We start from the raw sequence: 25846 nt of genomic DNA on the forward strand, positions 1-25846 counted from the left end.
GCAGACATACAATTAAAATAGCTCACACAAAATAGCAAACAAAATATGATAGCACGGCGGCGGCAATATGTATGAAGTTGGTGAAATAATCTAAAATATTAATAGTTTTGAGTTGTATTGTTTAATGTTTAATTTGTTTTGCATTAAACATATTTTGTAAAACTGAAATATTGCTATTTTTGATTTTTTAATAATAATTATTTTTTATTTTTAAAAAAAAATATTTGGTAGGTGCCTCATTTTTTAGTTTTGCCCCGGGCCTTTGATATGTTAGGAACGGGCCTGGGTGTGGTGAGAAAATTTGTAATCGTAAGGTGATGAGTTAAAACTCTGACGCCTATTCGTTTAGTACGATTTGTCTTGTCTAAGTCCAGTGCGAGTTCCCATTTATAAAAAAAAAACAAAAACAAAAAGAAAACCAATCTAATATTAAAAAATAAAATTAAAAAAAAATATATATATGCAAAGTCGTACGTATACTTCAAATAAATATATATAAACCTAATATTTAAAGATTAATGGTTTTTATTATAATTTTAAAAATATATATTTTTTGAGAAAAAAATATTTGAATTAAAAAAATATATATCAAATCCAAATCATAATATAAAATTAGGTTGTTGTAGATTTTAATTTTCTATCTTCCCGCCAATTTATCCTTATATATATACATATATATATATTCATATATTCACCCAACTGCGCATACTCATTATATGCATTCATTTATTTTCGAATATTTTCATTCCCAAATCTCTATTTACATAAACAATTTTACTTTTGAAAGTTCTCGCCCTGTTCCATCAAATACGTAAATTTTTACTATCTCTGAAATTATCAAAATCTCATAACTTTAAAAACCTTTTTTCTAATAACCCTAGACAATCTCATGGCGCAATTGGGAAGTAATTTCCAGCAGGAATCCGTAATCATCGACCAAACAACAGATTCCAACGCCTCTTATCGTCTTTCTACGATACCCTCGACGCAATTAACCGTTAGTTTTATATTCACTTGCAAGTGCTTTATCCACCAAAACATTTTCATGGCTAATAACCAAGTATCCGACACCATACCTACGCACAGGGGTCGGATTCTCCAGCAGCCCATTCCGCCAGTTGGGATCTTGACCATTACAGATCGAACTGAAATCTCCAACACTGTCGATGATCTCATCGAAGAATTTCAGGAAATCGCCAACACTGAGCTCATGCAGTGGCCTATTAACGCCGAGGGACGCACGATCGTGATCGAATCCGCAGTGGATAATTTAATTTCAGCTCTTAGATGGAGGCCTCTGGGTTCGAATGATTACGACCACATTTGGATGCAATGCCCTGTTAGGGTCACTCTTAACCATTCCGTGGAAGAAGGACGCGAGGATATGGATTTGGATTTGGCGCTTCTGCAGTCTTCCCTGCAGGAAGAGGAAACACACATGATTCCGGCTGCCGAGGATTCGATTGAGTCGTCACTGAATGATGCTGCAGCGGCGGATGATTCGGAAGAGACTTGCACTATATGCTTGGAAGTGATGCGCGAAAAAGCCACTAGGATGCCGTGCTCGCATTTGTTCCACGGAGATTGCGTAAGGAAGTGGCTGAGGACGAGCCACTATTGCCCTGTTTGTCGCTTCGAGTTACCGACGGAAAATTGATCAAGAGATCGTGTTTATTGTTTGATCGACATTGTACCTATTTAATGAAATGAAGCTTCCTTGTTAAAAATTGTGTTTACTTGATGTCCCAACTTTCATCAGCATTATGTTCCTTTTTTTTATAATATTATATTACATCTGAAAAATTACAAAAAGATATCTCGTACATAATGTTTAAATAATATTTGTATTTTAATTTTTACTTTAGCAAAATATATCTTAAAGTGTCGTAATTTTTGCTATTTCAATACATTGAAAGCTAGTGAATTTCATATCTTGCCAAATCCACGCGTTGCTATCATTTCCAAAGCATCTTTGTTCGGAAATTCCAAAACTATCCGAATTAGTCTCGGAAATTTTGAGACTACACAAATAGCCGTGAAAAATCAGTCTCGGAGCTGTTTCCAAGACTATGTCTAAGGCTAATGGGAAATAGGTTTGGAAATCGTTCATTTTTCGAAGCAATTTTTCGAAGCAAAACATACATTTTTTGGTAATGAATGTACAAAATATTTTTACCGAAATTGTGACATGTACTCTCTCCGTCCTGGTCTAAGTGGCTCTTCGGGGTTTTATGTAGTAGATTAAGAAATAATATTATTTTATTAGGTAGTGGAAGTACGTAAGAAGTTTTGACATTTTTGCCATTTGACTTTACGTAAAAAGTAACTGTACATGTAATGGTATGTTTGTAATTTAGGTAAAAATTAAGGTTATTTTGGTATTGATGTATAATTACTTTTACTAAAATAGGAAATTGATACTTTGGAGTGAGACGGGTTAAAATAGTAAAAATAGTACTTTGAGTTGGGAATGGGGAATATATGATATTTTTCTCATCTTTGAATTCACTCAAAATTCTTTATTTGTATCTCTTTTCAATAAATAAATATATTTACATATATTAAAATTTTATAATTCTTCATAAAATTAATTTACTTTAATTATAAAGAAAGATTTATATTTTTTTCATTTATTTGTATTATAAAAAATATTATTATCTACAAAATAATATTCATATTATATACTATTTTTTTTATTGAAGTATGAATTTTGAAACAATTAAATAGAATTTTTTTAATCATATATATATATAATAATAAATCAAATATTAATTAAATAAATCACTTTTAATTAAAACACGGCCTCTCAATTTGTCCATGTTGAAGTAAGCCTCGAACGACCTAAATTTTCAATATTGTAAAATTGATGAACATAAATACTATACGTTTTTAAGATTACGTAGATTGTATTGTTTGTTGATAATATCTTTTATAATTGACCCCGTCAAAAAATTCATACTGTTTTAAATTATTAAGTATATAAAAATTAAATTTAAACTTTAATGAGTATCCAGACTCACTTTTACAACCAATAAAAAAAAAAAACCAATCAAGTATTTAAAAAATTAAATTGTAAAAAATAATACTACTTCTTTTGTCCCACGATGTCGAATTTTCTATTTTTGCATATCCTACATATTATGTAACTTTTATTTTTAAAAAAGTATTTTAAAGTTCAATTAAAGTTTTTTATAATTATAATTTTAATTTTTATTAAATTAATCAGTTATCCTAATTTTAATTTATAGTTATTTTCATTATAATTTATTAATAAATTCTTAATTATTTGCTAATTCTATCATCTCCTAAATCATTTCAGAGTAAATCATATTAGGGACGGGAGAGTATTATACAAATTAAAGTGGACCCCATAAACTTTAATTATATATATATGAAATAATAATTGAGTTTTGAATTTTAAATTAAAATTGGATATGAATAAATATTTACTAATATCTGAATGTAAATAATTACTATTTATTACTTCATCCGTCCCATTTACTATGTCCACATTGCCGTTTCTGTCCGTCCCACATATCATGTCACTTTTCTTTTTTGGAACATGATTACACACTTTAATCTCATTTTAAACTTTTTAATTTTATTTTTTTATTTTAATTAAAGTAATTAGTTATCTTAATCTTAATTTATAATTATTTATATTATGGGATAATTATTTTCACTAATACATTCTTAATTATCTATTAATTACATATCTCCTGAAATACCGTGTCTACAGTGTAGCAGACGCGATATGTGGGACCAAGGGAGTATAATTTTAAAAAATTAAATACTTAAGTTAACCTTACTTTTTTTAAAAAAATCTCAATAAAAAAATCTAATCCAAATCATAACATCAAATCAGAGCTTAGTTGGTTTTAAGTTTCGGATTGCCGCGAATGTATTCTTATATATTCATATGTTCACCCAATTAATTACACGTAATCATTCTCATAAGTTAACCTTATTTAACCCGCATTATACGGTATATCCAAGTTCGTTAGCGCCCAAGAGATGGCCGGCTTGGGCCTTTGGGCCTGGGCTACCCGCGTATTACAAATGGTATCAGGGTTTATGATTAAAATATTTAAAATTTGATGTTTTGAGAGAAAAAGATAGTATATTTTTATTTTTAATTTTAAATTTGAAATTGTAGAAGATTAAGTGGATTGTTTCCTAATATTTTTATAATTTGTTAAAATATTGAATTGAAATTAGATATAAATAAATATTAACCTAATATTTCAAAGTAAAATAATTTCTATTATAATTTTTAAAAATTGAGTATTTAATCTAATATATATATATTTTTAAAAAATATCTGAATAAAAAAACAATCAAATCCAAATCAAAAAATAAAATCAGGCTATAGTGTAATCTAATTTTCATGTACCAACCAATTTATCCTTATATATATTCACCCAATTACACATACTCATTCTCATTGTATGCATTCATTTGATTGTCGACTCTATTTACATAAACACTTTTACTTTTAAAAGTTCTGATCTTATCGCATCAAATATCTAAATTTCTACTATTTCCGAAATTTTCAAAAATCTTTATCTACTCGAAACTTGTTCCAAGAATCTTGACAATCTCATGGCGCAATTGGTAAATTATTTCGAGCAGGAATCCGTAATCATGGGCCAAACAACAACCCCCGAGACTGTTTATGGTCGTTTTATTTTGGGCTCGACGCAACTCAACGTTGAATTTTCATTCACTTGCAGGTGCTTTATCGACCAGTCAATTTTGATGGCTAACCGAGAATCCGACGCCGAGCCGATGTACACGGGTCGGTTTATCCAGCAGCCCATCCCGTCGATTGGAATCTCAATCAATAGAAATAAAATTGAAATCTCCAACACTGCCGAACAACTCATCGAAGAATTTCGGCGAACTGCCAACACTGCCTTCATGCATTGGCCTATTAATGCCGAGGGACAAACTTACGTGATCGAATCTGCAGTGGATCATCTAATTTCAGCCCTTAGATCGAGGCCTCTGAGTTCGAATAATGACTACGACAAAATTTGGATACACTGCCCGGTTACGATCACTCTTAACCATTTCGTGGAAGAAGGGCGCGAGGATATGGATTTGGCGCTTCTGCAGTCTGCCCAGGAAGCGGAGGCACACATGGTTCCCGCTGCCGAGTTTTCCATTGAGTCGTCATTGAAAGAGGCTGCGGTGGCAAATGGTTCTGAAGAGACTTGCACTGTTTGCTTGGAAGTGATCCGTGGCAAAGCGACGAGGATGCCGTGCTCGCATTTGTTCCACGGATGTTGCATACAAAAGTGGCTGGGGACGAGCCATTATTGCCCTCTTTGTCGTTTCAAGTTACCGACGGGAATTTGATCGGGAGGTTGTCTTTATTGTTGTTGATCTGATCGACATTGTAGCTATTCAATGAAACGAAGCTTCCTTGTTAAAAACTGCGAGACAAAAGTATAATTACAATATATTTTATATAAATTTTTTATTTGTATCTCTCTTCAATAAATAAATATATTTACATATATTCAAATTTATAAATTTTTATAAATTAATTTATGTTAATCATAAATAAAAATTTATATTTTTTTTTATTTATTTGTATTATAGAAAATGTTACTCGCTCCGTTCCATAACAAATAATCCATTTTTTCATTTTAGTCTCCTATAACAAAATATTTATTTAACTGTATTATCTACCTAACATTACAAATACCCTTAAAACTTACAATATATTACATACTATATTATTTTAGTCATTTGTATTTTATTTCTACTATATCCCAATATAATACTAATATTTCTAAAACTATGTGAAAAAACAAATAGATATTTACTTACTTACGGGACAGAAGGAGTATTATTTACAAAATAATATTCATATTATATATTTTTTATTTGGATATGTTTTTTAAAACAATTAAATAGAGTTTTTTTAATCATTCATATGAAATAATAAATCAAATATTAATTATTTAAATCACTTTTAACTAAAACAAGATCTTTCAATTTCCCCTGTTTGATTAAGCCTCGAACGATCTAAATTTTCAAGGTTGTAAAATTGACGAACATCAATACTATAATTTTTTAAGATTACATAGATTGTATTGTTTGTTGATAATATGGTTTATAATTGGCCCCCCAAAAAAGAATTCAAACAGTTTTAAGTTATTAATTAAATGAAAATTAAATTTAAACTTTAATAAGTATAGGGCCTCATTTTTACAACCAATAAAAAAAACCTATCAAGAATTTAAAAAATTAAATATAAAAAAATTAATACTCCATTTGTCCGTTTTACATACTATGTCAATTTCATTTTTTAAAAAAGTATTTTACATTTTAATTAAAATTATTTATAATTTTAATTTTTATTAAACTAATTAATTATTTTAATCTTAATTTATAATTATTTATATTATATTATTAATTTTATTAATAAATTCTTAATTATTTAGCAGTTATACTTCTCTTAAATTATTTTACAGTAAATATGTCACCGACTCACCGTATTAGGGACAAGAGAATATTATACAAATTGGGTCATATACTTTAAATATATATATATATGAAATAATAATTGAGTTTTGAATTTTAAATTGAAATTGGATATAAATAAATATTTACCTAATATCTGAAAGTAAAAATAATTATTTATTATAGTTTTTTAAAATAAAATATTTAATTTAATATTTTTTTTTCTTTAAAAAAAAATCTGAATAAAAAAAATCAAATCAACAGTAGTTGGTTTTAAGATTCGGATTGCCGCCAATTTATTATTATATATTCATCCAATTACACGTACTCATTTTCATTCTCTTCGAAGTTTTCAGAATCTCATAACGTCAAAAACTTCTGTTCCAAGAATTCATCTTGGCAATCTCATGGCGCAGTTGGGAAATAATTACCAGCAGGAATCCGTAACCATGGACGACATCACAACCGCCGACACCGTTTATAGTCGCTGTGCGATGGCCTCGGCGCAACTCACCGTTACTTTTGAATTCACTTGCAAGTGCTTTATCCACCAAGGGCTTTTGATGGCCGATAACGAAGAATCCGACTGGGATCGGATTATCCGGCAGCACATACCACCGATTGAAATTTCGATCACTAAAAATCAAATTGAAATCTCCAACACTGGCGATCAACTCATCGAAGATTTTCTGCGAATAGCCGACACTGAGCTCAGGCGCTGGCCTATTAACCCCGAGGGACGAACGTACGTGATCGAATCCGCCGTGCTTTATTTAATTCAAGCCCTTAGATGGAAGCCTCCGAGTTCGAATGACTACAATAAAATTTGGATACACTGCCCTGTTACGGTCAATCTTAACCATTTTCTGGAAGAAGGGCGCGAGGATACGGATTTGGCGCTTCTGCAGCGTTCCGAGGATATGAATTTGGCGCTTCTGCAGTCTGCCCAGGAAGCGGAGGCACACATGGTTCCGGCTGCTGAGGGTTTGATTGAATCGTCGCTGAAAGAGGCTGCGGTGGCAAATGATTCGGAAGAGAGCTGCAGTATATGCTTGGAAGTGATGCGCGGAAAAGCGACCAGGATGCCGTGCTCGCATTTGTTCCACGGAGATTGCATCAAGAAGTGGCTGAGGATGAGCAATTGTTGCCCTGTTTGTCGTTTCGAGTTAGCGACCGAAAATTGATCGAGAGGTCCTGTTTATTGTCGCTGTGCTGATCGAGAATTGTAGCTATTTACTGAAATGAAGTTTGCTCATTAAAAATTGTGTTTAGTTGCTGTCCCAACTTCCATCGGCATTATGTTCGTTATCTTTCCTTTTTTTAATATTACGGGAAAATTGTAAAAAATATTTGGTATATATATATATATCTAACTATTACTTTTGTATTTTAATTGTCATTTTAAGAAAATATATTCTGATTTGTCACAATTTTTTTTTATTTCAATATATTGATCATATGTGAATTTCACATCCTGTCAAATTCACGGGATACTGTGATTGAATGACAGGTGACACAATATTTGATAATAAAAAATATACATAATATTTTCAGCAAAATTGTGACATAGAATATTTTTAGCGAAATTGTGACATGTATAGAATATAATTTTTTGCTAGGGTCTTCATGAAGTATAAGTCATTGCGACTAAATCATATAGAAATTAATTTACTGACGGTCAATGTACTAAAATAGAAAAATTGTAACACATACAAAATATATATTTTTTAGGATGACAATTAGAAGACATCTTCTCCTTGGGACATAAGGAATGCTTTCATTTTGTTATTCCAACTCCTATAATTTGTGTCATTTAACAATGGAGGTCGAACCGTTGAACCACCTTCCTTACTCATTTTCGGAATTATGAGATGATCTACTCAACGATTTAGATAATACTGTTTTCATACCCGATGTTGGAAAATGGAGCTCGATCAGATCTCCTTTATATTGAAAAGGGTCAATTCTCCAAAAGCATAGTTAACGATACTGTTATAACAACTTATTTTCAATTAAATAAATACTAAAACACCAAAGTAGTAAATGAGAGATATTTGTTAACTCAGCTTGGGTATAAACCAACCTTATATAGGGAGTTTCAATCAATGAGTAGTTTATGTAAATAGAGACTTGAGAATAAAAGGGTTCGAAAATCAAGTGATGATATATAATGAGGATGAAGATGTGTGATCGGGTGAGTTTATGAATATATAAGAATAAATTGGCACCTAACTAGAGCCTGATTTGATTTTTTTTATTAAGATTTTTTTAAAAAAAAATTACTAAATTAGTTTTTTATTTTTTTAAAAAAAATTATAATAAAATTTTTTTACTTTCAAATGTTAGGTTTAATATTTATATATACATATTGCACAAGTATTATTTTTTTACTTTCAAATTTTTTTTAAGTGGAAACCCGCAGTCGTTATCCGAGTTGGAGATTTGAACCCATGACCTCACGATCACATGTCCAACCCCCACATCACCGGGTCATCCTTACGGGACTAATCATCCTTACGGTACTTTGATTAGTTTTTTTTTATGACCACTTTGCATGACCATATACTAATTTTTATTTTATTAATAAATATTTTTAATCTTTCTAGCCATTACAAAAATTATTATCAACAATCAATCTATGTAATCTTAATCTTATTTCAATTTTTTTTTTCAAATTTTATCTACGAAAAAAACATTTTCATAATCTCTTATGATTTTAAATCAAATCTATACTATTTATGTTGTTGTAAATTTATATCTGATTTTATTCGGAAAATACCTCGTAAACAAATATAAATTAATTGTATTTGGAAGAAATCAAATTGAAATAGTTCGGTTCTGGAATCCAACCGCGAAGACAAAATCGATGACGACCACTCCTTCACCGATGGCTCAAGGCGACCACAAGCAGCGAGCAGCTCCAGCGGTCGGCCGGACAGCGGCAGTTTCTGTTGGGATTAGACTAACTTAACACTACTATGAAATTGCCAGCTTTAAAGTGAACCTGCACGATTTTGTTTTTTTAGATTTACTCCAAAAAGCCTAAGAGTTTATGTGAAACTTATAAGGTGTGAGATTTTCTTCATAATTTCAACGTGGGACTTGAGTTTGCATCCCAATAGTTCATAGCGACCAACAGCCACTGCTCTTGCGAGTGCTTTCGGCGACTTCTTCTCCAGTCATCTTCTCGGACGAACGGATGACAGACCCACGGCGATGACTCCTCCGTCAAATAGCCCCGAACAGCAGCGCCTCTGGAGAATTCAAACAGAACTGAATTTGCTCCTTGCTTTCTCCGATCTTTGATTGACATAGTTCTTTTTCGTATTCTCTTTACCGGTGAAAGGACTTTGAAGTAAGGTCTACCCTTGGTGCAAAATGATCTGAGGTAACCATCTACAAGGTTGGAGGTCGGCTCGTCACTCTAAACTTTGACACCCGTCAAAATCGGCCACGGGAAAGAGCTTCTATTCTACCGGTAAAACCTCTCGGAACCCTCATCGGAACTCTCCTCTCTACTCTCAACCCCTCTTTCCCTCTCTATACTCTATTTCTCTCTAATAGAGTTCCATATCAAAATGAGACTCACTGACTCACTTTTATCTAAAATAAACCCCAAAACCAATTAACTAATTTGATTGTAACTTCTAAAAAGGTTTGGGCTTGGTGTTTAGATTTGGATTTGTGTTTGGATTAAAGAGATTGGGCCGAGTCCAATTGGCAGAAGTAAAAGTAGATCAACTTTCAATTTATCATGGGATTCATAGAGTTAGATTGGAAAAGTCAAAAAAAAATTCAATGCACATTCTAATTAAAAATATACTATTTTTTTATTGTAAAAATATTTTATAGAAACTAAATAATTGCATTATATTAATTAAAAAGATAAGGGTCTATATATAGTACCTTAAAACTAGATAGAATCAAATTTAAATAATATAATATATACATAATTCTCACTAAAGTCCAAAAAATGATGGGACTTTTAAAGCTGTACTTTGTATTAAATCATGATAAATGATCAAAGGTCGAATTTGGATGCAATCCACTCGACACGCCCAATCCTTATAGCCTAAAACCTAAACCCAAACTTTTATACCAAATCCTAACCTATTAGCCTATTTGTGTGTTCGTTTGTTAGGGGGTTTATACAAGGGTGTTGTAGCCTAGTCATGTTTGTTTGGACAAATTTTTTTAAATTTTATTATTTAGACGCTGTATTTTTCGAAAAAAAAAATTTTTTTTTTATAAACATCTCATCAAATATTATTTTAATATCAAACTTAAATCAAATTTTTTTAAACTCAACCAAAAGAAATATTGGGGTACAAACCTAAGTCACACTTTGGAAGTTGTGAAGAAAATTTTACACAAAGTCCCAAGTGAACTCCATGGTACGAGGCCTTTTTGAGAATATTCAAAAACAAATCCGTGCAAATTCAACCAAAAGCGGACAATATCATACTAGTGTTGAGTTGATCCAGTCCCAACAGTGGTATCAGACATGGTGAAATGGACTAGGGTGGCATTGGGCATTGGTTGTGATGGTGGGCTCGCCCTCGTGACCTGCGGATGTGTCTTGTGTCGAAAGTCTCCTGACGATATTGGATAGATCCCGATTGAGGTGGTCAGATAGCGAGTCCTTTGTGATAAACGGTACAAGGTGGACTGGAAGGCCATTAGGTAGTCTTGGTTCGAGGGGACGATTGGTTAGGTGCAAACCAAGTCCCACGTCGTAAGCCATTAGATACGATGGGCTGAGCCGACCACTCCCGTCCTCTTATGCCGGTAGAAATAGCGGAATAAAGAATCGGTGTAAATCAAAGCTAATCGGAGTTTGAAGTCTACCAGAGAAATAAAGAAGAGTCGGAGCAGAATAGTGGAGAAGACGACCAAAGCTGGAATTGTGTAAGCGTGACCTGGAGTGTTGCTGGATCTGTTCAGAAAAAAAAAAAAAAAAAAAAAAAAAAAACACCGAGATCCGCTGCCGGAGAAGACGCTGTCCGATCGGAGCCATTCGGTGGAAGAAGATTGGAGCCCGCTAGTTCGGCGGAGAACAGCTGTTGCCCAGCTCTGGGAGATGCCAGATCGACGTCGTTGAGCCGCCGCCGTCCGGGAGGTGTCCACCGGTGAAGGAATCATTGTCGTCGTCGCTGTCGATCGTTCTCGTCATAAAAAGGAACTCGAACAGGGAGATTTTCAATTCAATTTTTTTCGAAAGTTTGGGCGTGGAAATGCTTTACAATTTGATTCAATTAAGGGGATGTTTGGTTGGTTTTGGTCTAATTTTTAATTTATGCATTCAGCCTTAATATTGTTATGTTATTTCTTCTTTTATGGGTAAATTATATAACATAAATGTACAAAACAACTTATATTTTATTTATTACATAAAACTTTTCAGTTAATATAAAGTTTGAATGAAACACTCTTTTTGTCCAAAACATATATTTTTTTCTAAATAAAGATCTAAATTGCGCAAGTTTTGTACACTAAAATATTTTAATTAATTTTTTTAATAAAATAAATAAATAATTGATCAATCATTTATTTTTATAGAATTTGTAAAAATTATATAACAATTTATCTCCAAAAACTATAAAATGAATATTTATTTATTTATTTTATTAGAAAAATTATTTAAAATATTTTACATTTTTTATGTATATAAAACTCACGTAATTTATGTTTTTATTTAGAATTGTGCATTATTACTAAAACATAAGGTGCACTACAAAAAAATAATATATTTGTAACGGAATTCCGTCCCTAAAGTTCACGTAGCTAACGTAATTCCATTACTAATTCCGTCTCTAATGTCATTTAGTAACGGAAAAAGTAGATTTAGAAACAAAAAAATTTTGTTACAAAAATAATTTTTTCTTATAGTGGTGGTATTATATAATTTACCCTTCTTTTATTGATAATGTGGGATCCCGCATCCGTAACTCTCGGCCGAACTTAATGCCCTGCGAACTAGGTTCGACAAGACAAGTCATGCTAAGCGAATCATATGTGGCAGATAGACCTGGAGGCGTCGGGATTTGAATCCATGACCGCACGGTCATAAGTCTACCGTCTACACCAACAGACCATCCCTTATGGGGATATTGTTATGTTCTTTTTCGATTTTGTATATTATTGATTTGGATTTATTAGATTATTGCTCCCTCTAATTAAATCTATACAAGGTATGTTCGAATATCCGAGATAATAAATTCACAAAAAAAGATATAATATGCTTATAGAGAAAATAAAAAATTAAATAATAAACTTTGATTCTCGTAAACACTCATTTTGAATTGCAATTCTCGAAAAATAATAATATAAAATATAAAATATTTTTTTACAAGAGTCAAAAAGTCAAAAAAAAAATAAATTAAATATTCATTAAAAAAAATCCAAATACACATTAAAAAAATCAAAAAGTCAAATGTTTAACTTAACATAATATTTTATATTCTTAATACAATTTCTCACATCATACACAAAAAATCAATTCATTTAAAAACTGAATGGACACTCAAGACAAACAATACAAGATAACAAACCAATATAAAGATCTTGGCAAGAAAGGAAGGTGCATAATCCGTCAAGAATGGAAAACGGCATCTGATGGAAAATGAAATATTATAAAATCTCCCTATTGACCAATCAGGACGCGCCACATGACATCATTCTAAAAGGAAGCCGAGGCCACACCTCCCCTATAAATAGGAGTCATGATCAATTCATTTGAGACACCGAAGTTACATCGAGGATTCAAGTAAATGGGTAAGTCTCTAGACTCTCTCTGTATTGTTCTTCATGTTCTTCGTGTCCTTCGAACCGTTCTTCGTCGAAAGTCACTGATTTGGACAAATGATCCAATATTGGTTGACGAATCGATGGACTTAACGTTCTCCGTCGTATGCCCAAGCCGGATGAAGGATCAAAGCTCCTAAAGCCGTTGAGGAATTCGTCAAAGCCAAGGAAGAGCCTCCCAAGTTCATCCCAAAGCTTTAAGGTGTTCGTCGCGTTCTTCGTCAAAAGCATCAAACAGGCCCTCTTCGATCCAAAAGTCAAAGGGACATTCCGCCAAAAGTGTTATGGAGCACCAAATCCACCTACTCAAAGATCAAAGTCGCGGATCGTCCAAACAAGACATCAAATCCAAAGCCGACGATTAAATCGCCCACACGGAGACCGAAGCTCTCCAAAAGGCGGAAAAGGCAAGCCAAAGATCAAAGCCGCAGATCGTCCAAACAAGACATCAAATCCAAAGCCGACGATCAAATCGCCTACATTGAGACCAAAGCCCTCCAAAAGGCGCCAAAGCCAAACAAAAGATCAAAGCCGCGGATCGTCCAAACAAGACATCAAATCCAAAGTCGACGATCAAATCACCCACACGGAGACCAAAGCCCTCCAAAATGCTGCAAAGCCAAACCAAATATCAAAGCATCGGATCGTCTAAAGAAGATATCAAATCCAAAGACGATAATCAAATCGCCCATACGGAGACCAAAGTCCTCCAAAAGTGGTAAAGTCGAATCAAAGATCAAAGCTTCGGACCATCCTAAGAAGACATCAAGTCCAAAGCCGATGATCGAATCGCCCACACGGAGACTAAAGCTCTCCAAAAGGCGGCAAAGCCAAATCAAAGATCAAAGCCTCATATCGTCCGAATAAGACACCAAATCCAAAGTTGATGATCAAATTGCCCAAACTGAGACCAAAGTCCTCCAAAAGGCGGTAAAGCCGAATCAAAGATCAAAACCTCGGATCATCTAAAGAAGACACCAAATCCAAAGTTGATGATCAATTTGCCAACATAGAGACCAAAGCCCTCAAAAGGCGGCAAAGTCAAATCAAAGATCAAAGCCTCGGATCGTCTACAGAAGACATAAATCCAAAGCTAATGATCAAATCACCTACACGGAGACCAAAACCCTCCAAAAGGCAGCAAATTCAAATCAAAGATCAAAGTCTCGGATCGTCCAAATAGGACATCAAATCCAAAACTAACGATCAAATCGCCTGCACGGAGACCAAAGCTCTCCAAAATCCGGCAAAATCAAACCGAAGATCAAATCTCTTCAGATCAAAGAAGCCATAGAAAACTAAGTTGGAAAATAAATCGACCCAAAAGGAGAATCAAATGACCCATTTAGATAGGACCCGCTTTAAATTCAAATCAAATTTAATTTGTACAAATTTTGTGTTTATTAAAAAATAACACAATTTTTTGTCTACAATAGTGTTGCAAGTAAATAAAAAATTTCGCTAACGTGGTCCTCCAGCGTGTCACTGAAGTGGTAATGACATGTCATCCATATCAATGCCACATCAGCAATGGCGGACCGATGTGGCGAATTCGGCACAAGATGACCATTTTAGCGAAAAAAAATTTACTTACAGGAGTATTTTAAAAAATGGTCCATTTAAAGTTCTAAAATGATGAAAAGGGGTCGGGAGTAAAAAAATATATTTTTATGTTTTTAATATATTTGTCTACACAACACACAAAAAATCAATTCATCTAAAAACGCTGCATAAACGGAAACTGAAGGCAAAAATACAAGATAACAAACCCAAAATAGTTAATACAAGTTTCTTTGTTCTCGACATTTTTATAAACTACTTAAGATACAAGCAAGATTCATTAAATAACTAAAATGTTGATCAACAAGGATAAACATTGAGCTCTCAATTACCTCGCTTTGGTACCTCGAAACGACAAACCGGGCAATAATGGCTAGTCCTCAACCACTTGTGGATGCAATCACCATGGAACATATGCAAACACGGCATCCTCATTGCTACGCATCCACCACGCATCTCTTCAAAGCAAATGGCACAAGTCTCTTTCGCATCATCCGCCACAGAAACCTCTTCTAACAACAATTGAATGGAAGACTCGGCAGCCGGAATCATGTGTATCTCCACTTCATCGGAAAACTGTATAAGCGCTTGCTCTATCTCGCGTCTTTCATTCAAAATGTGTCTTAGAACAGTTGTAAAAGAGCAGCGTATCCAAACTCTATCGTAGATATAGGAAGGCGGCTGCTTGGAATCAACTGCTGCAGAAAATCTACTGAGTGCAACTTCCGTCACAAGTGATCTTCCCTCGGCATTAATAGGCCAACATTCTAGTTGATTGTTGAAGATTTGTGAGACATCTTCGATCCGAGAGATGAATTGATCTCTAGTGATTGAGATGTGGATCGTTGATGTGGGTTGGTTAACCCGACCCATATATCTTGCCCGGCTGCTTGATGCTTGATTGGACTGTGGTCTCCATAAATCGATAAAGCACTTGCAAGATAATTCAAAAGTTATGGTGAATTGGGTCGAGGGCACGGGCGCTTTACAAAAACCATAGATGGTGTCAGCGATTGTAGCTTGATCGGTGGTTAAGGAAACTTGATGGAAAGAAGAGTTCCAGTGCGCCATGAGATTGTCAAATATTCTTCAATTTTACAAGAAAATAACCAAATATATAAAGATGGATGGATAGGGATCTGAAAATTACAAGCAATTAGACATGTAATGATTTTAATGTGGTCGCAAAAATGCGAACATAATCAAGAAATGTGCAAATGTATTCACTAACCAAAAAAAATACTAACAAAATTGAGCCAAGCTTGGTTCAGATCCTCGACGCCACACTCAAGTGAAGGGGCCAAAAACAATGTAGATCTGGCAACAAACAAGGCCACCGGCTACCAACGGAGCCAACAACCTCACACCCTCTCAAAAATCTCTCAAAATATTTTCCAAGAAGCACTACATGATAGCCAAAAACCTCACCAAAGAGACATAAGAAACAAGCCCTCACACAAAACAAATGCTCACATTAGACGGAGAAAATAAGAGAAGAGAGAAAAAGAAAGAGACAGTAGAGAGGGAAAATACATAGTAGAGAGAGAAAGAAAAAAATATATATTGACAATAAATAAAACAACGGGTGGGGCATTAAAAGAACGAACGGCTGTAATAAAAATCGCATATCCAACAACTCGTATTAAATGCAATATTGAGGTTGGACTACCAAGGGACAGGCTTAAGCTTGGGCCAAAGAGTTAGGTTTTGCACCCTTATTTGATGGGCCAAAATTACAACCTTCTCTATCGTTTTTGTCATACTTTCTTACAAATGACATCAAAGGGTATTATTACAGTCGTACCTTTTGTTTACAACAAGCTATACATCAAAAAACTTTTCAAGAAACACCACACAATGGCCGAAAACCTCACCAAAGAGACACACGAAACAAGCCCCCGCACGAAACAAATCCTCACATCAGACAGAGAAAATGAGAGTAGAGAGAAAAGGAAAGAGAGAGTACAAAGAGAAACAAGAAGATTATATTGACAATGAATAAAAACAACAACCGATAGGATATTAAAAGAAGAACGAACGTTTGTAATAAAAATTATAAATTCAACAACTCATATTAAATGGAATAGTGAGGTTGGTCTACCAAAGGCCGGGCTTGGGCCAAAGGGATGGGCTTTTGCACCCTTATTTGATGGGTCAAAATTACAACATTCTCCAATTTTTTTAGTAATATTTTCTTACAAATGAAATCCTAAGATACCATTACAATCGTATCTTTTGTTTACAACAAACTATACAAAGTTACTACTAATCAAAAGTATCAAAAATTAGTATTACAAACATGATTAAAAATAGAAAATAAAAAATAGGTGTTTGATTTGATATTTTTGAAAAAAAATAATTTGAATTAATAGTAGAATTAAATCCTACAGCCAAACATACATCTATGTGATTAAATTGATAATGAAATATCATTACACAATTCAATTTCATATTGACTATCCAAAAACACAATTACATCATCATTTAAAAAATCAAATTAAGATTAAAAAAAAATAGCTCTTTAACTACAAAGCTTCTTTTTAATTAACTACCGTTGCATATTGTTTTTCAAAATACATACGAAAAGAACTCTAGTGTTAAACGTGTTTATCTTAGAATAGTTTCAGGATTAGTGATCCCTGGAAAATCTACCATAGTATGGGTGAGTGAGGACAAAACGTGTTGGAATTACTCGTGTTGACCTGTAGGATCAGTCTATGATCTCAACACTCCCGATTTGTGTAGTTTGCAGTCCGAAGTGTTACAATTAGTATCAGAATAGACATGTGGAAGCCCATAGTTTTCGACTGGATTGTTGAGAGGTCCAGCAGTTGACAGATTCTTAGGGTGCAACATGGACATTGCATTCTTAACTTTGGGAGGATGTGATAGTCCGGTGTTGAATAGAGACTGAATTGATTGAATAGACTGCTTATGTCAACAATATACACATTCTTTTTCGAGAGCCCACTTAAGAAAACTCTAAAATTAAGCGTGTAACCTCTAGAAAGTCTCTCAGAGTGCGCGTGAGTGAAGACAAAACGCATTAATTTGAAAGACTTATGTTAACCTATGGGCCCAACAGCCTAATCTCGACACATTTGGTCTATGTAGCTTGTGAGCTGGAGTGTTGCAATGTTTCTTTGAATTTTTCACGATATCAAAAATAAATAGCAGATCTTAATGTCCTCATTTCGATTAAATTGTCTAGTACATAATAAAGAAGAGGCCAATTTAATTCAAGTCCCAATAGAAAAAGAAACATTAAAGCAAACAGTTTGTCTGAAATCCCTACATAGTACTTAAAAGACAAACAAATTTAAAACAAGGACATGTACCTTATTCAATCACTCCAACTGCAATGTCCATCCAAAGCCATAAACACGAGCTCTCTTAATTTTCCGGCGGCAACTCGAATCGACAAACGGGGCAATAATGGCTTGTCCTCAGCCATTTGCGGATGCAATCGCCATGGAAAACATGCGAGCACGACATCTTCATCGCTTCACATTCACTGCCGCGCATCACTTCCAAGCAAATAGAGCAAGTCTCTTCCGAATCATCAGCCACCACAACTTTCTTCAACGACAACTCAATGGATGCCTCGGCAGCTGGAACCATCTGTGCCTCCGCTTCCTCGGCAGACTGCAGTTGCACCCGCTCTACGTCGCTCCCTTCGTCCGTAATTTGGCTGATAACGAGTGTGAAAGCACAGTGTATCCAAAGCCTATCGCATCCTTGAGAGGTAGAATCCGGCACCTCGTATTTCTCTGCTGAAAAATGTCTACTGAATGCAGATATCGTCACATCCCGTCGACCCTCACCAGTAATAGGCCATTGCCGGAGCTGATTGCTGAAGATTTGATAGACTTCATCGATATGGGAGCGAAATTGATCTCTAGTGACCGTGATCTCGATGCTCGGTACATGGTGGGGAACCTGCATCAGGTATCCTTCTGAGATCCCGGATTCTCGATTGGGCCGCGACCGCCATACATTGATGAAACACTTGCATGATAATTCGAATGTGACAGTGTTTTGTCTCTCGAGCTCGGACCCATCATGAAAACCATAAAGGATGTCACCATCCATAGGTTCATCCATAGTTAGGGAAACTTGCTGGAAAGAAGCATCCATTGGGCCCTAAGATTGTGAAGATTCTTTGATTTCGATTCTAGAGGAATATAATGAAAACGTAAAGGATGGACCGATGGGAGTACGAATACTAGAACCGATCGGACATGTAATAGATTTAGCGAGGTTGCAAAAATGCAAATGTATTTAAGAAATGTATATAAGCTATTCAATAACTCAAAATAGTAACAAAAACGAATCGAAGTTAGCTTAGGTTCTCGACGGGATCTAAAACAAAGTAGATCTGGTTTCAAACCAGGCCAAGAGCTACCAATGGAGCCAACAACTTCACAATCTCTCGAAAATCTCCCAAAACACTCATCGGAGACCACCGCACGGTGGCCGAAAAACTCACTGGAGAAACAGATGAAACAAACACCCACAAGAAACAAAAAGATGGATAGAAGAGAGAGAGTAGAGAGAGAAAATAGAGAGAAAAATAAGAAGATTGACAGTGAATGAAAACAGCGGCGGCGGCGGGCGGAGTTTTAAAAGAAAGAACGGATAGGTTAGGTTGTGCTTCCATGGGCCGGGCTTAGGTTTTTTTTTTTTTTACCCATACACTTATGCAGTTGACGAAAATTTTGAATGAAAACAGCGGCGGGCGGAGTTTTAAATGAAAGAACGGATAGGTTTTATCAAAAGCACAGATCTACCGACTCATTTAAGAGGGAGGTTGGACTTCTATGGGCCGATTTTTTTGTTTTTTTATCCACATACACATACACTCATACATCCAACGGAAATTTTTTTCATCCTTGCATAAATGTATTCATCAGGAATCGAACTCATCACCTAGCTATCAAGCGAAGGATGTCTAACCTGAGCTGCCAAAGTTTAATCATGGGCCGGGCTAAAAGTTAGATTTTACATTATTGTTTGATGGGTCAACAAAACTATAACATTTTTTTGACCATTTGGGCTCATTTTTAACACAAAGATACATTTCCTTTTTAAAGTGCACAAAATTACACTAATCAAAAGTATTTGTCGTGTAAATATACAAATGCTTTGCTCAAGAATGCATTGCGAATCATCTTTTATATTCCCTTCGTCGTGCAAATATGTGTTTATTTGATCGAGCACAAATTTTAATAAAAGTGAGTAATAATTATTTTTTTTATAGTAAAAAAAACATACAAAATATAATATTTTTTTACCTAAAAAAATGAGAATATTATTTTATAACAATCCAAAAAAAATAGTATAAATTTGAACAATGAGTACTTTTTTTCATTGTTATTTTACCCATGCAAAAAAAAATAAAAAATAAAAAATCTTATTGTGAGTATATTTATAAAAGAACTTGCATATACATCAAAAGAAACACCAAATTCAATCACACTCAAATCAATGAGATATGAACAAATGAGATGTCTAGTGTGTTTTTCCAAAAATAAAAAATAAATTGTTATTTTCTCGTGTTACTTATTAATATATGTATATATACAAGTAAATATACTTTAAATAATTTAAAACAATCAATTTAAATTTATTGAAAATATAGATTGTCGTGTAATTATTGATTAATTTTAATAGTATTTTATTAATAGTGTTGTAATATTTTGTTAAATTTATATTTTAAAAATTAAGTTTTTGAAAAATTATTTAAAATCATCATCATATCAATATCTTAATAATTAATATTTAAAATATATAATCTTATTATTACTAATTTTAAAATAAAAAATATTTTATATTTATTTTTAATATAAAAATATTTAATTATTGGCACCCTTAATTAACTTTTGCCCTGGCTCTATAAAATTTAGGAACAGTCCTAGAGAAAAATTGTGTTTAAGAGGCATGTACATGAACAGGTAAAATAACAACACTTGAGAGAATAGGAAGTAAACGATAAAACACCAAATGTAGACGGAGCCAGTAGTACTGCAATAATAGTAATAATAATAATAACAACTTGGGAACCACATCCGTTACCTTTCTAGGTAAACGGCCGTCGAACCTAATAGTTTGTAAATTAGGCTCGACAAGAAAAGTCACACTAGAGAAATCATATATGACAGACAAGATCCGAAAGCGTCAAAATTTGATTCCATTAGCTCACAGCAATGAGTACATCTCCACAACCCGTTTTATAAAAAAAAAAAAAAAATCATAAAAAAATAAATAAATAAATAATAATAATAATAATAATAAATCAAAATAAATATATATAACAACAAAGTAAAAAATATGCCTCCCATATTTACAAACAAAAGCTAACTGTGAAAATATACAGTAAATCTCACTTTTCAAAAATCATTGCAATAAGTTCCACAACAAGAAACAAAAAGTCCCACTAAATCCTGCATAGAATGGCCGACTTGGTGTGGTGTGATGCTTGGTGAGTGACTGTAAGGTTATTGATTTTTGGTTACCTACACACACAAATACATTTTACAGAATTCGAACCCTTAACCTCAAGCATGTTAAAAAGCGGTCAACCATTTAAACTATATTCCCTCAAAACCACAAGGTTACTGGTTCGAATTCTACCGACGCCTTCTCGATCAAGCCTGTCACTCAGGGCTTGCTTAGGGTAGTTTTCCCTTTACAAGCTATTGCACTCAGTTCAGAAATTCACCCTAAATTTTACTATTTATCAAAAAATTTTTCTTTAAAAATATTAAATTAAAGATCTATTTTTTTTATATGTATATTAGGCTGAAAGTTAATTTTACATTCAAAATATCACATCAACATCTATTTATATCACATGATACAACTATTCCAATTCAAAAAAAAATTATATATATATTAGGCTAAAAATCAATTTTACATTCAAAATATCACATCAACACCTATTTACATATGATACAACTATTCCAATTCAAAAATTTTACTATTCAAATCTCATCTCAAAATCCAAATTCCCGAACAAACACACCCTAGGTTGACTTTGCAATTTCAAGTGCCAATAGAAAAAGAAATATAAAAACAACACAATTTTTCTTGTTCTTGAAACCCATACATATTACTTAATTAAAAGACAAAAACAAGGACACCTAGTTCAAAAAAACCACAACTACAATAATGTAAATCAACAACGATAAACACGAGCTCTCAAATTTCCTTCGGTAACTCGAAACGACAAACGGGGCAATAATGGCTTGTCCTCAGCCACTTGCGGATGCAATCTCCATGGAACACATGCGAGCACGGCATCCTCATCACTTCAAATTCACTGCCGTGCATCACTTCCAAGCAAATAGAGCAGGTCTCTTTCGAATCATCCGCCACCACAACTTTTTTCAATGACGACTCAATGGAAACCTCGGCAGTTGGAACCATTTGTGCCCCCACTTCCTCGGCAGACTGCAGATCAAGCGCTGGCTCTATATTTGTGTCGCGCCGTTCTCCCACCAAGACATCGAACAGGACTTTGAAAGAGCAGCGTATCCAAATGCTGTCATAGACATAATTATCCGGGTTCTTGGAAAGCATTGCTGAAACATATCTATTGCTTGCGGCTGCCAGCACTTTGTATCGATCCTCGTTACTAATAGGCAAATGTTGGAGCTTATCTTTGAAGATTTGGGCCATTTCACGGGGGTGGGAGTGCATGTGATCTTTAGTGATTGAGATCTGGATCGTCGTTGTGGGGTGGTTAATATGTCCCGCATATGTTCGCCGGCTGACAGATTCTCCCGTGGGCAGAAATCGCCACATAGTATAAGAGTACTTGCATACTAATTCAAAATTGATGGTTAATTGCGATGAGGGCACGGGCACTTCACAAAAACCATAAATGGTGTCATCATCTGTAGGTTCATCGAATACTAGGCAAAGTTCATGGATAGAATAAGCCCATTGCGCCGTGATATCATCAAGATTCATCAATCTTAGAGGAATATAATGAAAGCATACAATGTGTATGAATGTGTAGGAATGTATATAGGGGGCTGAAGGGACTATGAAGATTAGAAGAAATTAGACATGTAATGATTTTAACGAGGTTGCAAAGATGGCAATGTATTTGAGAAATGCATATAACATATTCAACAACTAGAAAAAACAAAAACAAAAGAAGAAGAAGAATTGAATCAAACTTGGCTCAAGTCCTCGACACTGCTCTCAGGTGAACAAGGGCAAAACCAAGGGAGATCTAGCCACAAACTAGGCCAAAAGTTACCTTCATAAGCAACAATCTTTCCAAAATCGCCCAAAATACTCACCAAAATCCACCAGACGACGGCAAAAAACATCACCGAAGAGACAAAATAAATAGACCCTTACAAACCCTAAAGAAAGGTAGAAAGGAGAAGAAAAAGTAAAGAGGAAAAGTAATAAAAAGAGGAAAAGACTGACAATGAATGAAAGCAACAGGCGGCGGAATATTTAAAGAAAGAGCAGCTGCCACTAATCAAAACCCTAGATCCAATGGGATATTAAATGTATGAGTGGGCTTTCATGGATCGAGAGCTTAAGCTTGGGCCAAAATGTTGGACTTTATACTTTAATTTAATGGGCCAAAAGTACAATATTTCTCAATCTTTTGTCACCCTACTTTTACATAGAAAGTGAGTATGAAACAGTTAGTCGATGATCAATTAATTATGAGTTGTTCATAAAAAAAAAAAAAAATTAAATACAAAGTACATTCACCTCCTCGATTGGTCTCATTGACTTGATTCTTATATCTCTTTCATTCTCCCGTTGAGCCTTGAAATTCTTGAATACTTCTAATTCTTTTGATTTCTCCTTCAATAAAACATCCACGTCCTGAAAGAATAATAAAAAATTATATTTTCTTACCAAATGAACCAAATATAATCGGACCATAAATATCTATATGTATTAACTCTAATGGTTTGCCTACTTGATTATGAAAATATTTATGAAAACTTATCATGAAATTTCTTTCCAAACATACATTCGTCACAAAACTAATTTAGATGAGTCAATTTTAGCATCTATAAGTAATTTTGTTCAACATGTTCAAGGCCATCAAAGTTCAAATGCTCGTATTATTGATGCTATAACCGTGAAGTGTTTGTAGCCGTCATGTTCAAGCATTTTGCATGATCATCTTTGATGATGAGTTTGAACATCTTATTCTTTGTCATCACGCCCTTTGCAAACAAACATTCCAAGCCATTTTCTATGCTTACATATCCATTTTGTATGTCAAACATATGACATTTTTCAACCAATTGTCCAATGCTTATAATATTTTATTTCAAAGTAGATAGATAATATACATTTGAAATAATTCATGATCACTATTGCTTAAAAAAATTAGTATATTTCTCTTCCTTGTAATGGAAACTTTTGAACTATTGACAAAAGAAATGTTATCTTTTGTCAACTCATCAAGATGAGTCAATAATAATCTATTAACCGATATGTAGTTATTTGACCAGAGTCAAGATACCACACTTTAAGTTTTTCTTTTTTTCTTTGTTGCACATAGGAGCATTATGTAACCATCTTCTTCTTTGGCCTTTATTTGATTTATATTTTCACATTTCTTTGGATTTGATCTGCCTTCATTTTGTAGTGTCCAAACATCTAAAAATTGTAACATTTCACAACTTTTGATCCATGGTCTCTTTTCTCGTTCTTTATAAGTTTGTTGATGAGTTTCACCCACGGCCTTTTTTTTTTGGCCTGTTTCATTTGAAAATTGTAACATTTCAATTCAGCTTTTGTTTGAGGAACTTAGGTAGTGATTCTTCTTGTCTTTTATTCTTTCTTCATATGCTTGCAAGGACCCCAAGATATGATCTACACTTATATGCTTGACATCTTATGACTTCTCGATGATTGTAACCACGTAATCAAACTTTGGGTTTAAATATCTTAATATTTTTGTATTCACCCGAGCATCGGCTAAAGTTTTGTAATATATCTTCAATTGGTTTGTGTAACATCTCAAATAACAAATTTGTAATTTCATATGCTAACATCAGAAAAATATCGCATATAAGCATGACACGCCCCCCCCCCTCCCCCCCAAGTGTTAAGGCTAACACTTAAAAAAAAACAAGTATAAAAGTTTTTCGTCCCATGTAAGTATTTCAAAACATGCAATTATATATAATCACTTATTCAAAACTCTTAATGTAAATTCAAAAAGTAGAAAGTGCATATGTTTAATAAAAGTCTCATCCCCTATCATGCATCAAGTAGACAAATGTCTGAAAATCAACTGGACATAAAAGAAAGTAGTATCATCAACTTAAATTGAGTAAGAAATTAGATATACAATCTATGATTAAATTATCACAACCGACAATCAATGATAGCCAAAAAATGGCTAAATCTACCAAAATTCGCAACTTAATCAATCCATTAACTGACTTGCCAAGCAATGGCCAAGTCTAGACGAATTCATGGCTCACACAATCAATCATCTTACTTTTCAATCAATGGCCACATTTTTCTAGTACATGGCCTTGGATAATTAACCAATCAATTTTTCAACTACGGCCAAATCTATCATTCACATATCCAATTCATTAATTTAACAATCATGGACAAGTCTAGTTGAACCTACGGCACATTTAACCACCAAGCGGCGGCTGCAATCCTCACTAAAGAGACACTAAAAACAAACCTCACAAGAAACATAGAGTGATAGAAGAAAGAAGAAAATGTACAAGATCAAAAGAGATTAAAGAGATAAAAGAAGAAGATTGACAATGAATGAAAACAGCAATCGGCGAAATATTAAAAAACAGAAATTGGCAGCTCTAATTAAAACAACATATCCAACAACTTGTATTAAAAGAAGATATAGACGGCTCTTATCAAAATAATGTATCCAACGACTCATATTAAATGCATGAACGACTTAGGTTTTATGAGCCGGGCTAAAGTTTAAACTAAATGAATGGACTTTATACTCTTGTTTGATGGGGCTAAAAAG

The 25846-nt window shown here is 33.7% G+C and overlaps 6 protein-coding genes across 6 annotated transcripts; 3 read left to right on the top strand and 3 right to left on the bottom strand.

Moving 5' to 3' along the window:
• Positions 1-889: 889 nt before the first annotated feature.
• LOC127250194 (uncharacterized) lies at positions 890-1657 on the top strand. The gene has a single exon (XM_051273354.1). It carries the CDS (start codon positions 890-892, stop codon positions 1655-1657), a length of 768 nt encoding a protein of 255 aa, XP_051129311.1.
• Positions 1658-4644: 2987 nt separating this feature from the next.
• Positions 4645-5361, top strand: LOC127250195 (uncharacterized). The gene has a single exon (XM_051273355.1). It carries the CDS (start codon positions 4645-4647, stop codon positions 5359-5361), a length of 717 nt encoding a protein of 238 aa, XP_051129312.1.
• A 1520-nt stretch (positions 5362-6881) lies between these two features.
• LOC127250196 (uncharacterized) lies at positions 6882-7658 on the top strand. The gene has a single exon (XM_051273356.1). It carries the CDS (start codon positions 6882-6884, stop codon positions 7656-7658), a length of 777 nt encoding a protein of 258 aa, XP_051129313.1.
• A 3857-nt stretch (positions 7659-11515) lies between these two features.
• Positions 11516-16346, bottom strand: LOC127250198 (uncharacterized). Its single transcript, XM_051273357.1, has 4 exons — positions 16070-16346; positions 15171-15977; positions 13883-13889; positions 11516-11627 (listed from the first exon to the last, which is right to left on the bottom strand). Exons 2-4 carry the CDS (start codon positions 15907-15909, stop codon positions 11516-11518), a joined length of 858 nt encoding a protein of 285 aa, XP_051129314.1. The 5' UTR covers positions 15910-15977; positions 16070-16346.
• Positions 16347-18231: 1885 nt separating this feature from the next.
• On the bottom strand, positions 18232-18975 carry LOC127250199 (uncharacterized). The gene has a single exon (XM_051273358.1). The coding sequence runs from the start codon at positions 18973-18975 to the stop codon at positions 18232-18234; it is 744 nt and encodes a 247-aa protein (XP_051129315.1).
• Positions 18976-21853: 2878 nt separating this feature from the next.
• LOC127250537 (probable E3 ubiquitin-protein ligase RHC2A) lies at positions 21854-23263 on the bottom strand. Its single transcript, XM_051273866.1, has one exon. It carries the CDS (start codon positions 22810-22812, stop codon positions 22039-22041), a length of 774 nt encoding a protein of 257 aa, XP_051129823.1. The 5' UTR covers positions 22813-23263; the 3' UTR covers positions 21854-22038.
• Between the last annotated feature and the right edge of the window lie 2583 nt (positions 23264-25846).

Source organism: Andrographis paniculata, unplaced genomic scaffold, assembly GCF_009805555.1.
Source record: "Andrographis paniculata isolate CXL003 unplaced genomic scaffold, ASM980555v1 Contig37END, whole genome shotgun sequence".
NCBI lineage: Eukaryota > Viridiplantae > Streptophyta > Magnoliopsida > Lamiales > Acanthaceae > Andrographis > Andrographis paniculata.

What these genes read in the sequence shown, in the direction of transcription:
- LOC127250194 (XM_051273354.1), top strand. Translation starts at nt 890, where the DNA reads ATGGCGCAATTGGGAAGTAATTTCCAGCAGGAATCCGTAATCATCGAC.
- LOC127250198 (XM_051273357.1), bottom strand. Translation starts at nt 15,909, where the DNA reads ATGGCGCACTGGAACTCTTCTTTCCATCAAGTTTCCTTAACCACCGAT.
- LOC127250199 (XM_051273358.1), bottom strand. Translation starts at nt 18,975, where the DNA reads ATGGATGCTTCTTTCCAGCAAGTTTCCCTAACTATGGATGAACCTATG.
- LOC127250195 (XM_051273355.1), top strand. Translation starts at nt 4,645, where the DNA reads ATGGGCCAAACAACAACCCCCGAGACTGTTTATGGTCGTTTTATTTTG.
- LOC127250196 (XM_051273356.1), top strand. Translation starts at nt 6,882, where the DNA reads ATGGCGCAGTTGGGAAATAATTACCAGCAGGAATCCGTAACCATGGAC.
- LOC127250537 (XM_051273866.1), bottom strand. Translation starts at nt 22,812, where the DNA reads ATGAATCTTGATGATATCACGGCGCAATGGGCTTATTCTATCCATGAA.